At 46.9% G+C, this 15393-nt stretch overlaps 2 protein-coding genes across 12 annotated transcripts in view; one reads left to right on the top strand and one right to left on the bottom strand.

Annotated features, from left to right (window-relative positions):
- Positions 1-15393, bottom strand: part of LOC108156679 (sodium/calcium exchanger 3) — a 35552-nt gene that overhangs the window by 1881 nt on the left and 18278 nt on the right. For 5 of the 11 annotated variants that reach the window (XM_033388629.1, XM_033388630.1, XM_033388628.1 and 2 more), the window contains exons 3-7: positions 4293-4384; positions 3673-3687; positions 2816-2854; positions 1405-1434; positions 322-470 (exon numbers count right to left, since the gene is read on the bottom strand). In XM_033388629.1, the coding sequence (XP_033244520.1) occupies positions 322-470; positions 1405-1434; positions 2816-2854; positions 3673-3687; positions 4293-4384 (325 nt within the window). Of the gene's footprint in view, positions 1-321; positions 471-1404; positions 1435-1489; positions 2063-2815; positions 2855-3672; positions 3688-4292; positions 4385-15393 lie in introns of those variants that run through there. The other 6 variants (XM_017288308.2, XM_017288304.2, XM_017288309.2 and 3 more) reach the window with 6 other exon arrangements.
- On the top strand, positions 5692-7550 carry LOC108156681 (membrane-bound alkaline phosphatase). Its single transcript, XM_017288317.2, has 2 exons — positions 5692-6955; positions 7024-7550. Exons 1-2 carry the CDS (start codon positions 5720-5722, stop codon positions 7363-7365), a joined length of 1578 nt encoding a protein of 525 aa, XP_017143806.1. The 5' UTR covers positions 5692-5719; the 3' UTR covers positions 7366-7550.

Below are 15393 nucleotides of genomic sequence, written 5' to 3'. Positions count from 1 at the left end.
TTTACACACAATTAGGTGCTTATTTGCCTGGCACCTGAGGACCGGTTAGCCGTAACTTGATCTGGCAACAGGATAAGGATAGCCGCCTGTCATTATGGGTGTGTCTGGTGTGTCCGCTGGGTCCCGTGCACGCATTCACTTGCAACCCGATGTAAATGTGTGCTGGGATTTGGCTGTGATTCCCGTTGTTGTTGTTGCTTAGCCGTCAAGTGAATTGAATTGCTTTTCATTTGCATTGTCCTTTGTCTCGGATCTAATCAAATCAAGTGTACGATACATGTGGGCTTGACCCCGACAGCGCCCCCGGAGTTTCGGACTTACCTTAAATTCCTTGCTCTCTCGGATGCGGATATGGGAGGTGGACAGCTCTCCGTTCCTGGGCTTACTCAGCAGCAGGATGCGGTCCAGCTCGGTTAAATCCTTGGTGTTCTTCTGCTCCACCTCTTGGATTTTAGCTTGAAGTTCATCGTCTGGCCAATGGCAGCAGAAGCGGCGTCGACAGGGAAGTAAACGGAAATTTAGATCTCTGCCACAAAATAGAATTCATCTTCGACTTCGCATGCAACCAAACCCATCATCCCCCCACAACAGAGTATCTTAAGCATACATGGCATAGGTATAGATATAGATAGATAGATATTGAAACTGATATTGATATTGGGTGTGTGTTTACATCCAAAAACGATAGTGCGGTGCGGTGGAGTGCGACGGATAAATGGAGCAAACACAGAGGTGGACAGATAGATATTCGGGTAAGGTGAAGCGGACAGTGTCACATGGAACTAGTCAGCCAATGGAAGAGAGAATAAAGATTAAAGCGGAGTCGCGCGCAAAACATATAATTATCCGATATGTATACATCGATTATATTGTACTTCAATTTAATTTCCAATTAAAATAGAACCGGAGGAACGCACACGTCACAATTAGCTGAAAATGGAAACCAATTAAAAGCATATGGAGCTACAATACATGAAAGGATGCGGGCTGTAATTGAAATTGAAAAGAAAAAAGCAGAGAGAAGCCTCAACTGAAGTTGGATTCGGGGAAAAGCTACACAAAGATAGATATATAGATACACACACAGAAAATACGAGTACACATCGAAAACTCAATGAAACGCTCAAGTATCACGCACACATATCCATTGGAAGAACGAGGAGCAATCGTTATACAGTGTTCTTGAGCGTTTCAATGAGTTGGCAAAAATGCTTATGCTAAATTGCCCGTCAGGATGCAATTGAGTGGAAAATGGAAATTGATAAACTGCATATTAAGCAGACACATAAAGAGACATACAGATACGAGTATACATATATGTATAAAGAGAAAGAGAGTGGCATGCAGCAAGGTCACATATGTATGTATATGGGGACATAAGGTCTCAAGATATTGATGACTCACAGGTATGATCTCCAGTGTGTTCGTGTTTTTCTATAGACATCGACATGACAGGTGGATGGAGGTTTCAAGGGGTAGTAGAGTTCAGATAAATCGGTCTTGTAAAATGTTGCATATGTGGCTTCAACAATCTCTTTCTAAATATTCAGTTAACGAATATGCCTACGACTGCGTGATGGTGTTTGGTGGTTACTGGGTGATATTTATCCTTTTATCTTGTTGTTATGCTGGAGCATTTCTTGACTTGGTTAAGGGGTTACACATTTAGATAGCTGGGCATATACTTATACTTTCCGATTTGATTAAGCTCTAGCCTTCACACACACATAGATAGACATACATACATATATAGTATGAGCAAATACAATATATGTATGCAATACACGTTGACAGCAGTGGAACCAACGAACGAGCGAACGAACGAAAGATACGGAAAAACACATCGACACAGTTAGGGTTAAAATCAAAAGCCGTACACGATCATTAGGGACTATAATGCTTTAAAATGTTGCCTTAGGTTCTAGAACACACACAAATCGAAATACAAAGAAAAAAATATAAGAAAATTATGGCAAAACAATAACTCAAGGACATATATCAGTTTTGTAATTCGTAAATACGTTCGAGATCAAATTAGATACGCAGTGTAGCGTGTATATTACTTACAAATCGATTTGGCGATGCAGAGGCGTGTGTTTGATTGGTGTGTTATCGATATCGTGTTCGAAATTCGAGCAGCAAGTCGGGGCACAGGCACACAACAGGAGTAGGAGCAGAAGAAGCGTAGAAGGGCACAAGCGCGTAATACAAATGTCCGCCGAGCATAGAGTATAACCAAAAACATTACCCAAAAATTGTGACCCACGACCAACTTTATTTCAATTGAAGACGAAGCCCGACCGATTGCTTGCTCTGTTCGTTATTCTTTTTGTTTTTCTTTTCTTCGAATTTATTAGCACAAGTAGCTGGAAGCTTGTTGCATTTATCAAGTGCGTGGCTGCTGCGTCGAAAAAGCGCAATTGTTCTTGGATGGTTACAGCTTGAATGCAAAATGCAGAGACACAGAGATACACGGCATACTCAAACACAAGCACAACACATATAGATATGGACACGGATACGGATACGGATACGGATACGGATACATATACGGTTTTCGATACTAATACGGATACGCATAAGACATAATTCTGATAATGTATACGACGTGTGTGTTAATGGACAAAAGGATCAAATAAAACCAAAAAGATATGACAATGAGATTGGCTACAAAATACTTTCATCTTTCTTTTTCGTTTTTCGCTTATCGTTTATCTTTTCTTGACATTCGCTGTACTTTTTTGCATATTCTCGATTAACTGAACACTCGAAATTGTTGATCTCGAAGATATGGCAAAGAAAGACGTGTACATACCAAAAAATCGATTGAAAAATGATTCCTTATTAAAGTCATCTGCGTGAGGATTGAACGTGTGTTTCATTTGGCAATTACGTTGTGGATTAGTTCGATTCGATTCGATTGGAGTGGATTGGAGAAACAAGTGTGAACAATGGGTATATGCTTAGTTTAGTCATGTTATATGTCCACAAGCAAATGTCTCGATGGTTCAACAGAAATAAATACTTAGGATCAAACTGCACAGTGCTTAAGGTGGTATGGGAGATGGAAGGAACGGAATGTGTGTTGGGTTGGGTTGGGTTTCTTTCGGTTTGTTTCGATTTGGGGTATACATAGATGCGAGTGAAGAATGCTATGTTCAAACTTCGATGGGAACATTTAAGACACTTTAAGAACCTATTGCTAAAATCTAAACAGATATAGGAAAACGGGAACGGTAACGGTAATGGGAACTGGGTTTGGGACACATAAAAAGGCATCTACTCGTAGGTGGTGAAACATAAGAACATACACAACACCGAAACGAAATACGTAACTAAAATGTGGCTATTTTTTGTTGTTCAATATAAAAGGAAAGAACCAAATGAATTTGCACTTTTTTGGCCGCAATTTCCGCACTCGGTGAAACAAACTAAAGGACCAGAAGGAAAAATGATGTGTTGCACGGGGCAACCATTTTCAAGGGTTTTTCTTTTCGAAGAAACCGAAACCCGAATTTGTTGACCAAATTGGAATTGGCAATTGTGTAACTTTCTTAGCATTTTCCGCTTCACGTTTCCACGCTGGAAACGTTCTGCGTTTTGTTCGCTTTTCTTTTTGCGCTTTCGTGTTCAATTAAAATAAAATTAATTAATGCACAATTCAAGGCTTACGGTAGTGAAGGGAATCTAGAAGCATAAAGAACACAAATTAAAAGACCAAAAAGTATAAAAAGAACCCATGAGTCGATAGAAATATAGGATGCGACCAGGAGACACACGAAGCCGGGTAGAAATTTTGTCTCAATTGAAATTCAAATTCAAATTGGAATTTCCAATTGACAGACAATTTTTAGATTCTATTTTTTTTTGTCATCTTTTTGTATTTTCTTGCCTGTTCTCAATATATTTGGGTTCAAAGGGGTCGAAGGAGTGGAAGTGGGTTCTCACATTGGTTTTCACAAGTGGAAAGGAGAAAGTGGAGTGTGGAGAGTGGATGGAACAGTGTGGGGCATATTCGTGTGGGGTTTTCCCTGGGAATTGATCTCCCCGGTGACGCCTGTTGAACTTTTTTACCAAAAAAAGATGAAAACTTGTGCCTTCTTCGGGTGCACTTCTACGAGTACGCTGGGCTGCTTCGAGTAATTTGGTTAGCATTGTCAGAGGGGGGAAGTGGGGCTGTGAGTTTGGATTGTGGGTTGTGGATTTCAGGGAGGGTTGTGGATCTAGGACTCGGTCTAGGACTCGGTGCTGTAATGCAGCTGGAACGCGCTGTGTCAGAGGCCAACACTCACCTGGTGCCAATCGTGGTATTCCGAGGTGGACCTTGAAGCTGACATCCTTCTCGTAGCTGCTCTCCTCCAGAATGAGTACTTCGAACTTCTTTCTGCAAACGATTAGGGGGTACAAGAGTATTAGCACAGAGTCACCGAATCATTGCCTGACGGACAGTGTCAGATGTGTAATGGACTGCCCAGAAGCCATGAACCATGAGAGCCATGAGAGCCATGAGGCTTTGGCTGTTTGATTAATGCCCATGCCTTGGCTAAATGGCCGCAATCTTGACACTCGAAACAGAGCTCCAAATTTATTAGCCAGCATTACGTTTCTGTGTGTGCTGCGACACTATGGCCCCGCACCGCCCCCTCTATTGGCTGTAAATAAAAAATTACGTATACGCCCCAGTGTGCACATAAATATTGGCATTATTCATGTGGTGCCGGGGCTGCTGTAGTACTGTGTACTAAATATGTGCACCGCATTCGGAAACACATCAGAGAGTGAGTCAAAATTATAATTGCTTCAAGGAATTTACATATTTATAGCCATAAACTCGACTATTTGTTGGCCCAAACACATCCACCAAACAGCCACCAGCGCGATAGCGATATCGATAGCGTCGAATGCCCACACAGAAAACCTTTAAGATTTGTGTATGTACTCCGTATTCAACAGTTGCATTCTGGCATTCTTTCCTCCTGGCATTTGGCGATTTTCCTTTTCGCACAAACCAAGTGCAAACGAAGGTCAACTCCCACCCACATCCACAGCACCCAGCACCCAGCACCACCCACTCTAATTCCTCCACTGGACAGGGTCAACTTTAACCTTTCTGTTTTCAGTTTTCTGCTTGGTGGTTGGTTGCTTGGCAGCTGCTTTTCTTGCGTTCGAATGCCTTTGCATTGGTCTTCATTTTCGCTGGCTGTTTTGCTGGGTCGCACCGCACGGTCACCTGTTTATGGCTTTGACCGACCTGTTTTTATGGCTCCAAACAAATGAAATGCGGCTGTACGCGGGGGACACCAGCCTTTCACCGAGCTTATCCGTTCACGTGCAGCCGCCAGATTTTCCGAATTTTCCCAGATGATTACGTGATGGTGAATGGTGAATGGCGAATGGCTTTCAGCGACGCATATCGACCACCTGTCCCGCCCCTCACCCCACTCGGCAACAAGTCCGGCTACTCACGTGCTCGGCCACGGAGCGAACACCACAATAAATCTATAAAATTTCTTACTGGCCGTCCATCGTAAATAAAAGCACGCCTCGGACTAAGGAATTAGAGGCGTATTAGATTTGAGGCGATTCTGGTGTTTATGGAGCCGCCACCTCTGGCCGCCTATCTTATCGCAATCTGCATCGACGGGACGTGCAGATTGCCAGACCGCTCTCTGGGCAGAATGCCCCTGTCCGAAGCCTACGCAGGCCAGTCTACAGCAAGATGTTCCTCCGAGCAAACGCCGTTCTGATCGCCATCGGGCTTCTGTTCCTGCTGGCCAGCCCCAGTCCTAGTGGGGCAGCGCCGGAGTGCCTGCGCGGCCCGGAGCAGTGCCGGGAGCGTAGTATGCATCCGGATCTGCCGGAGCCGAAGCGAACCATCCGTAAGGTGGATGGCGAGGAGACCAACGCCTTCTGGCGGGAGCAGGGCATGGAGTTCATCAGGAAGCAGCTGGCCTCAGAGCCGAACAAGCGTCAGGCCAAGAACGTGATCCTCTTCATTGGCGATGGCATGGGTGTGACCACAACCTCTGCGGCCCGCAACCTAATCGGGGGCGAGGAGAAGTCCCTCTCCTTCGAGAACTTCCCCTACACGGGCCTCTCGAAAACCTACTCCGTGGACAAGATTGTCCCCGACTCGGCGTGCACGGCCACCGCATATCTGTGTGGAGTCAAGGGCCAGGAGGGCACCATTGGCGTCAACGGAGTTGTGAACCGCACCGACTGCACGTCCATGCTGGACGAGAGCACCCACGTCGACTCGATCGCCAAGTGGGCCATGGATGCGGGCAAGTGGGCGGGTCTGGTGACCACCACCCGCGTGACCCATGCCTCTCCCTCCGGCGTCTACGCCCACATTGCCGAGCGGGACTGGGAGAACGACGCGGAGGTGATCTCCGACTGCGGCGCCGACTCGGGCATCCAGGACATCGCCTACCAGCTGGCGCGCGGCGAGGTGGGTAGCAAGCTGAAGGTGATCCTTGGCGGAGGACGCAAGAACTTCGTGGACTCCACTCTGTCGGAGGAGGGGAAACGCACCGATGGCCTCGACCTGATCGAGGAGTTCAAGGCGGCCAATGCCCAGAACGTCTTCGTGGACACCGTGGACGACTTGATGGCCGTGGACGTGACCACTACCCAGCGCCTGCTGGGACTCTTCAACTATGATCACATACAGTACCGCATGGAGACGGCGGAGGACAGCCCCCAGCCCTCGCTGGAGCAGATGACGCGCAAGGCCATCGAGTACATGAGCCAGAGCGAGCAGGGCTACTTCCTGTTCATCGAGGGCGGTCGCATCGACCAGGCCCATCACAAGAACATGGCACGCATGGCCCTCAACGAGACGATTGAGTTCTCCAAAGCGATTGCCGCCGCCCAGGAGCTGACCAACGAAGAGGACACCCTGCTGGTGGTCACTGCCGATCACTCGCATGTGTTCAGCTATGCAGGATATGGGGTAGGACATCACTCAATCCTACTTTGCTCCCTCAGAGCCTATACTTATATTGGGTTTGTCTTTTTCAGTACCGCGGCGAAGACATCTTTGGCAAGGCACCCGTGAACGGAAACGATGGAAAACCCTATATGGTCCTGAGCTATGCCAACGGTCCCAGCTACGAGAATTTCTACGACACGGAGACGAAGGAGCGCAGGGATCCCACCACCGTGGTGACGGGCGCCCACGACGACCAGTTCCCCTCGGGCGTGCCTATGTACGATGATTCGCACGGCGGCGATGATGTGGCCGTCTATGCTGTGGGTCCCTGGTCGCATCTGTTCACCGGCGTCTACGAGCAGAGCACCATCCCCCACCTGATGGCCTATGCCGCCTGCCTGGGCGAGGGACACACCATGTGCAGCACGTAGTGGCAGGATGGGAGGAATAGGGATCGGGATGGCATGCCGCCTGCCCATAACAATTAAGTTTGAAGCTCATTAAATCCAGCGAGCGGCATGGCATTTGTATTTGCATTCGCCTGCACTCGAGTTGATTATGCGAACGCAGACTGCAAATTGAATTAAAGCGAAATGCCAGGAAAACTCTCCTCCGACTCTACTTAGCTCTTAACTGGGTTACTTTCTCCACCCGTTCCGTGTTTCGAGGCGGTGTCATGGGGGAGTGGAGCAACATCATCCATCCCCCCATCCTCCCTCCCTCGTAATTCACAATTTGAAACTCATCAGAGCTTTGATGGGAGTTCTCGGTCCCTTGCGTGTGCACGCCAAAAGTTTGTTGTTTTTTTGGGGCCAAACCTTCTTCTTCCTTCAGCCAAAGCCAAACCAGAACCCGAAACGAACCCTTGGAAATGTGCAAATTTCTGCGTTCGGCCTCGAAAGAGCTGGCGCCCCCCATTAGTGGGATTAAAGAGCGCTCAAGGATGGAGTTTTTAAAATTGACCTATTTGCATTTTGAATTCTAAATACTGTACTGCATGCAGATCCAATCCAGGCAATTAAAACAATTGCACCATCGTGCGTCATTGAGGGCTGGGGAGCGGCCTTATTGAGTAATGCGGAAAAATTGCTCACAAATTGGCGGTGCAAAAAGAAGAACCCTTTCTGCCAACCATCCTGTGCGTGTGTGTGTGTGTGGGTATTTCCATTTCCGATTTGATTGAACGCTAAATTATATCCGCCACACAGATACAGAGACAGACAGACAAGCAAATTGCAATTGGAATAGGAATTGTGTCCCGTGCCCCGTGCCCCATAGCGTATGCCAAGACCTCATTTCCCAGTCTTCCTATGAGGGCTATTAACCCAACCAATGTGTAACCGGGCGGGGGGAAGGGCGAGGAGCCAACCTCAAAACTTTTGCCATAGCCCTTTTCCGGCCTCTGCCCCTGTCCCGCCATTCGTTGGCGTTGCCCTGACATTCAATGCTAATTTTTGCTGTATTGCCTATGCCTGAAGAACTTCCGCCGTTTGATTTCAATGGCAACGGCCACATCGCTGTCGTCCATTGTTAACCAACACACACACACACGCGAGAACATAGATGTGTATATGTGTATGTATACACATGCCTGAATGGCTTACTCAGATGTGTGTGCGCTTAACGCGTCTATTGATTTTGCAAAACTATCAAGTGAGAAGCCAGAGACCAGAGACCACGACCAGAAAAAGCAGACAGACGAACGTCGGCCAACATTGTGGCGACCAAATGCGGCAAAGTCAAAGCCAAGCGAGAGGGAGAGGCCTACTAAGGGTAGGGTAGGATAGGGCCAGAGTGTGGTCTGGGAAACCGCAGACACTTACACCGACAACCATATGCCATGTGGGCACTCGTACGAATATCACGAATCATCAATCAAAATCTGAATCTGAATCTGATTAAGATTCACACTGATTAAAATTAAGCGTCAGTTCATGAGGCAAACATCAGCAGATATATCCCCAATTTTAGACCCTGTGCGAGACCAGACAATTGGCTTTGAGTGAGCCTGTAAGCCGACGATTATAGGGCTCATCCACAGCCATCTGCCACAGATCCCACCCAAACACACACATACTGGCCTGGGCTGATTAATGCCACAGCTCTGGGTAATAATCCACACAAGAGTCCGAGTGCCATGATGGCAGTCAGATTTCCGTGCTGCTCCTAAGCGCCTCAATTACCTGCTGCTGCTGCTGCTGCTGCTCCTGCTCGTGCTCGTGCTTCTGGTTCGCATGCAAAATCCTTCAGCCACTGTCTACTGTCCACTGCCTGATGACCCCTGCCATGCTCATATGGTCAAGCACACATAATAGCATTACTTAGTCAACACAAGGGCGAGGCCGCCCTTCACCCTGCCACCCACAGACAGGGACAACGACAACGTCTACGAATAGGAGAATGGGTTGGGGAAATCGGGTGGGTGTGGGGGTGGGGATATGTGAAACAGTGGGGGCTTCGGAAACTTTTGCTTGAAAATAAAATTAAAGAAAATACAGCAATTTGCATAGCAATGAGCAGTGCACAAGGGAGTCCCCCCCCAGAATTGGCGGTTAGGGGATCTGAATGGAAAGGGAATGGGAATTGTGGTCTGGGGGAGGGATAAGGCATGGGGGCTTAGGGCTGGTTTCTAACCATTAAACCCCAATTGCCAACTCAGGGAAAAGTTTCACCTTTTGTTGGCAAGCCACCTACTTCCTCCTCCTCCGCCCAGTCCTTTGGGCTCCTATCTTACCGCTTATCCAGCCACCCACTCCGCGGTGAGCTGTCGCTTGGGGTTTGGGCGGAGGAGGGGCTTGTTTTTCAAATGACGTTGCGGCTGCATATCATATTATTGGGACACAGTGTGGCTTTTTAGGTTTTGAATTTTAAATTTCAGATTCAAGGAGGCCGCACCTGAGGCCTGGAATCTTACCAGAAAATGGCTAAAAGTCCGTGACTGGCCCGAGTGCACAATCCATTCGATATTCACGGACAATGCCATCTTGCTGGCCGACTAATATTAGCCTTTCCATAACTAATGTGGCTCCGGTTTTAATGGAATTTCCAGCAAAAGTCAGGATGCGCGGGATATTTGAGCTGGCAGATTGATTGCCCTTTTGGGCATTCAATTAAATCTCACCTGACCCCAGGTCGAATCGAAAGTGCCTAGAGCCTATGTACACGGCAAGCAATTATGAGTTGAGTGTTGGGTGCCGCCGCCTCTCTGGCGGGGACTTTGACGATGACCGAGCGAGGAGAGCAACAGGTGGCGACAGCCACAGAGGCCCCCAGATATTATGGTAATGACAATCACTTCTCCGCAATTGCTGTCTATGGATCAATAATTCAATAATGCTGCATCACCGACATGCATACTTAATGTCTTCAAGTGGCCTGCCTGCCACGCGCTACCGCTCGGCGCTGCTGTTGCTGCCACCGGCTGTTGGCGGGTGTCGAGTGGGCGCCACTGGGAAAGTGCAAAGTTCAAGAGCGTAAATTTAATAAATTGAAAATGAAATTGTGTTTACTTTTGGAAAGTCAATCATCGCTGGTCGATGTCGATGTCGAAGTCGATGTGGAGGTTGCTGCTATACTCGTATCAGTCTATCAGCCCGTCCAATATTGACCGAACGAATGCCGGATTCATTTAAAATTTATGGCAAGTACATGTGGCCGAGGATGAGGTACAAATATTCGATGCCCCAAGCTACCGGCCAGGCTACGGCACCCACGGAAGGCTGCCTAATGAGCTGCAGGGCTTTATTGGCTGCGGCAGAGTGGCAGTTAAATTGAGCCCTAATTGGGCCAGTCCATCAAAATGTCAGTCCTGAACGGCTTGTGCAAACATTTCATCGATCCCCGGCGGCACCTAAACGGCGATGGTGAGCAGTGGAGCCGTGGGGGATCCCCGAGTAAAACCTTCTATCTACTCAAAAATCAAATCGTTTCGCCTTATCTGGCCCCCGAAAATAGAATGTTGTAAATCGCTTTGGCGATGCAAACATTCCGATAGGACCAAATTGAATGCATGTTCGACAAATGAGCGTGACAGCCTGGTGCCAAGCAAAGCAAAGCAAAAATTACCCCGAAAGCGGATGTCTGTCGCCGACAAAGACAACAAATTACACTTGTTGAGGCGCGAAATTAACAAAAACGCAAACACAAACACACAACACTCCACTGCCCGAGCACAACAGTGGCCACAATCGAATCGGGTAAATAATAACCCGTCAGAAGAGTACGGGCCCGGAAAGACAAGGGTGCAAAATGGCGTGGCGTTGGACCAGCAGGTGACATGCAGCAGGGCGGGGGAAAGGATGTGGAAGCCAGCGAAGCCTTTGACAGACGCTCCGGGCGCCCTGGAGACCAGCGCACGTGGCCCTGTCCTCTGTGTTGGATAACAATTTAATTTAGTTGCTCCTCTGGTTGTTTTCAACTTCAAACTGAGCGCAGAATGCTGTTCTGCGCTATAACATACACAGTTCTAGGAAGTATATTGTAGGTACGAGTCTATGCCTGAGAACCCCATGGTGTGGTGGATAGTTGTATAACAGGTAAGAGCAGAGACTCTTAAATTACCAAGATGTTGTGTAACGTATATTACGGGTACATTCGTGATATTAAAACCCATGCTCGGTCAACTAGTTAATGAAAAACAGCACCGATTTTCAACGTAATGCACATCGGAGTACCTCTCAAAAACCGCACATATTCTATGTATACTTTTATGCCTCCTTTCTTTATGCAGTATCAAAGACTATAAAATAGCAAGAAATTGCATCAGGGATAAATTCGATTTCAATTTTTGTTCGATGCTTTGTGGTAGAATTCGCCAACAAAATGCACAGTCCTTGGTGAGGTGCCCCAAAGACTTACTTCTCGGTCCGAAAAATCCAACAACAAAATAAACAGTAATTGTATATTTGCTGGCAGTGTGTACATACATATTTATACTCGTAGTCTTATCATAAAATCGCTGATGGCATTGAGAATGGTGGGAAATTCTAGGAAAAATACTCCCCCAATGGCCCAGGTCCGTCGTTGTTAATCAACTCAAATCTCTGTGTGTTGATACAGACCGCAGAGAAAACAACCAAATAAAAACCGACCGAAAATTGCGGTCTGCGTTTGTTATTTTTGCGCTTCTTCTCACATTCTGGGTTGTGTTTTGCAGGAGTCTCTGGCGGAACGCTGACGCTGACCATGACAAAAGTTTCCACAGCAAATAAACGTGAGATGTTTTTTTCTGGAATTCTAAATTACCGTTTAATTGGCTACAGCTACTCGTACGGTCCAGCACACGGGTTCATCTTCACGTTCGTGCTGGAACATGTGGCAGCATGGCCCAGAGATTTGGCCATAAAATGCGCTGAACAGGCTCGCGCACATCCCTCGGATGAACGTATAAGCGTATAAACGTATGTTTTTGATGTTTTTGTTTAGACAACGTGTTGTGTTTGTCGGGTGCACACACAAAGCCCAGGGGGGAGAGGCAGATGCGTGGCATGGCCGGAGATGCCATGTCGTCTGAGTAATAATTCATTCATTAAAAGGCAGTAAACACCTCACACACACACACACACACTGTGGCACGGGGACGCGGCATCGGAATTGGGTGAAAATATTTTACGGAAATGATGGAAAACTTGGGGAAGGCCGCAGTGGCTCTAGCCATAGCTGGAGCTCATAATTACCTACTTATTGAGTCTGTAATTGCAAAAGTTGAAGTAATTGCTTAAATGAACTAAGCATTCATAAGGAAAACTTCTCGCTTTTCCTCACCCAAAGCAGCAGCATTCACTGGCCTCCTGTCCGCCTTTGTGTTGGCCAGAAGCAGGAGGACTTTACAAAAAGTTTTCCACTCGTCTCCTTCCTTTTGTTCCGAAGCCCCAGCAATTCATTAAAGATTCCTGATACGGCCATGAGGTACGTCTTTTGTTCTGTGTGTTCCGAGAGTCCGGGCTGATCTGGCCCCTTGGCCATTTGCTTGAATGCAAATCGAGTGGAAGAGTAATCCCCCCCAGAGCCCAACTCCGAACCAATATAAATCACAGAAATAGCCAACAAATCCCGCAATTGAAATTGAAAAATTCCAAAGTGGAAATCCTAAAGGGCTTTCAGTTCTTGAAGAAGCCCTTATGGCTATGCACTTTTGTTGGTCCGGTCTGAACACCACTTTTCTATTCATTTCAGGCAACAAGATGGCCTCAGTGCTGTTGCATGTTTATGCTGGAGGTCTCTACCTAATTGGGCCCGTGATGAGTCAGCGATGAGACAGCAACGACAGTGGGGCCTTTCAGGCGTGCCAGGTAATTTGTAATGATGCTCTCCCTGGTGGCAGACAGGTGGGAGGCCTTTCCTTTGACCTGCCCCCGCCATCAGTCACATTTAGTTGACGTTTTAATGAAGAAGCCAATGTGAAGGCAGCAGAGCAGCAGCAACCTTGAATCCTGGACGGGCACAGAGAGATCAAAGTGCTTCGCTAACATAACTCACAATAAGTCCTGTCATGGCATGTGTGTAGATGTGGATTTTGATGTGCGGGGCTGATGTGACCTTTGACATTGGCTGTGTGCTGTTTCATCATTTAATGTCGCTCGTTCTGGTTCTGGTTCTGGCTCTGGTTGGTCTGTCACCAGCAGCTGCTGCTGCTTTATCGAGTTGTTAGCCACAGACTGACGATACTACAAAGCGCTGCAAAGCACACAGCAGGATGCTGCATGCAACGGTTTGACATTTTCACAAGATTTCCACAGCTTTGCTCATTCCAGCTCCAGCTCCAATGGAAATGTTCGATTGTGAGGTTGCTGATGGTAAAGAGGCAGCTGTCAGAAAAGGCAGACATGCTCGTACAATCAATAATAGTAATGCGCATTTTTTCCAATCCAAAAATAAATAGGTATACAAGAAATGTAAGAGCAGGTGATGGGTAATCGGAATTCCATCTGAGAAATATATATTGAGTGAGCGGAATATCCCCCAATGTTAACTAAAAAAGATTTATTTCGTAGCTTAATTAATCGAAAAACCCCTTCAGAATGCTATAAAACCTTTTAATACCGGAATTAAACATTTTATTATTGCGTTGTTCGACCATTTGCTTTTGATTTTATCCGATTTTCATACGTGTATATTTATAAATAAATACTTTCATCTGTTCTCAATTATGTAAACGCATTTTGCAAAAATAAACATTTTCCCAATTGATGGCGGGGGCCAGAAGTACTTAAGCCACCGAAATTGCTTTCCAAATTTAAGGCCGCTGCTTCAGAATTTTCCTGTTATTAGAAAACTTTCTTTGGCAGTGAGGAGGCAGGTCTACGCGTAGGTTTTATTCAATTTTCCCTGCCATTGAATGCGAAAATCGAAATTTTATTTCGCTTTACTTTGCAGTTCAACAAGTTTTAAAGCGTCTTAAATTATACTTTCGGCAGAGTTGAAGAACGGGTTGCCAGGGATGGGCTTGGGTGCTGTTCGTACCTTATACTTTTCGGGGTAACCGTAACCCTAAACCCCTTTCGGGAAGGTCGAGAGCAACAGATGCCCCCAGGCCTTCGGCTGCTGCTCATCTCGATGTTGATGAAGCAGCTCCCTCCTGTTGTCGAGGATGTCATAATAATAGCAAGCAAAAACAAAAGTAACCAAAATCCTTGCAAAACACAGACTCCCCGATGAGCGACCGCAGCCAAGGATCAGGAAGGCTCTGTGGAGGCCCAACAACGATTCAGGCTAACGACATCAAGATAAACACGAGAAATTCGAACCCAAGCCCCAAGAAGCAGCAACAGCAACAACCAATTGACATTGGCTAGGATGGACGGACAGACAATTTGCTGCCTGTTGCCGTTCGTCGGTAATTTATATGCCGAGCGAAGAGCAAGGACCCTGGCCCGGTCGGAGGCCCAGGCACGAGCACCCCAAAGCAAATTGAATCGCAAATAAGAGACTCGACTCGCCCCTGATTGAACCAATCGAATGGTAGATACTCTCTCTCCTAACGAATATATTGATTGGGTTCTATCAGAAATAGGTCTTTCCTCTATTGTGTCTTGTCTAAATGAAATCATAGTTTTGGCTCGGCTCATAGCCATCTGAAGAGCACTCAAAATTCCACACAACCTGTTGTCCGCGAGGAATTGGCGACTCATGACAGTCAAGCAAGGATTGCCTTAGTGCCTTCGAATAGGGCTTACGGGAGGCAAAGGCGAAGGCGAAGGCATTGTGGCTGTTTGCTCGTGTTCACGCTCACATGGATGGGAAACTTCTGGCAGTTATTCAGCTTGCCACAGACCGTGACTGCCACTGCCACAAGCTCAGCCAGTTGGAGACAGACTTCGCTTACTTGTCAAGAAGCGGCAGTAGATGGGGCATTTTCCCCGCCGGCCACCGGAAATGTTACATGAAAAGTGAAAGCAAAAACCGCACACGAGAGGATGATAGCTTGTAAGTTGGTTGGATTTTTCGTCCAGCCTTCTCCC

Source organism: Drosophila miranda, chromosome 2 (assembly GCF_003369915.1).
Source record: "Drosophila miranda strain MSH22 chromosome 2, D.miranda_PacBio2.1, whole genome shotgun sequence".
NCBI lineage: Eukaryota > Metazoa > Arthropoda > Insecta > Diptera > Drosophilidae > Drosophila > Drosophila miranda.
Note: the sequence above shows the minus strand (reverse complement) of the source record. Positions and strands in the feature narration are given on the sequence as shown.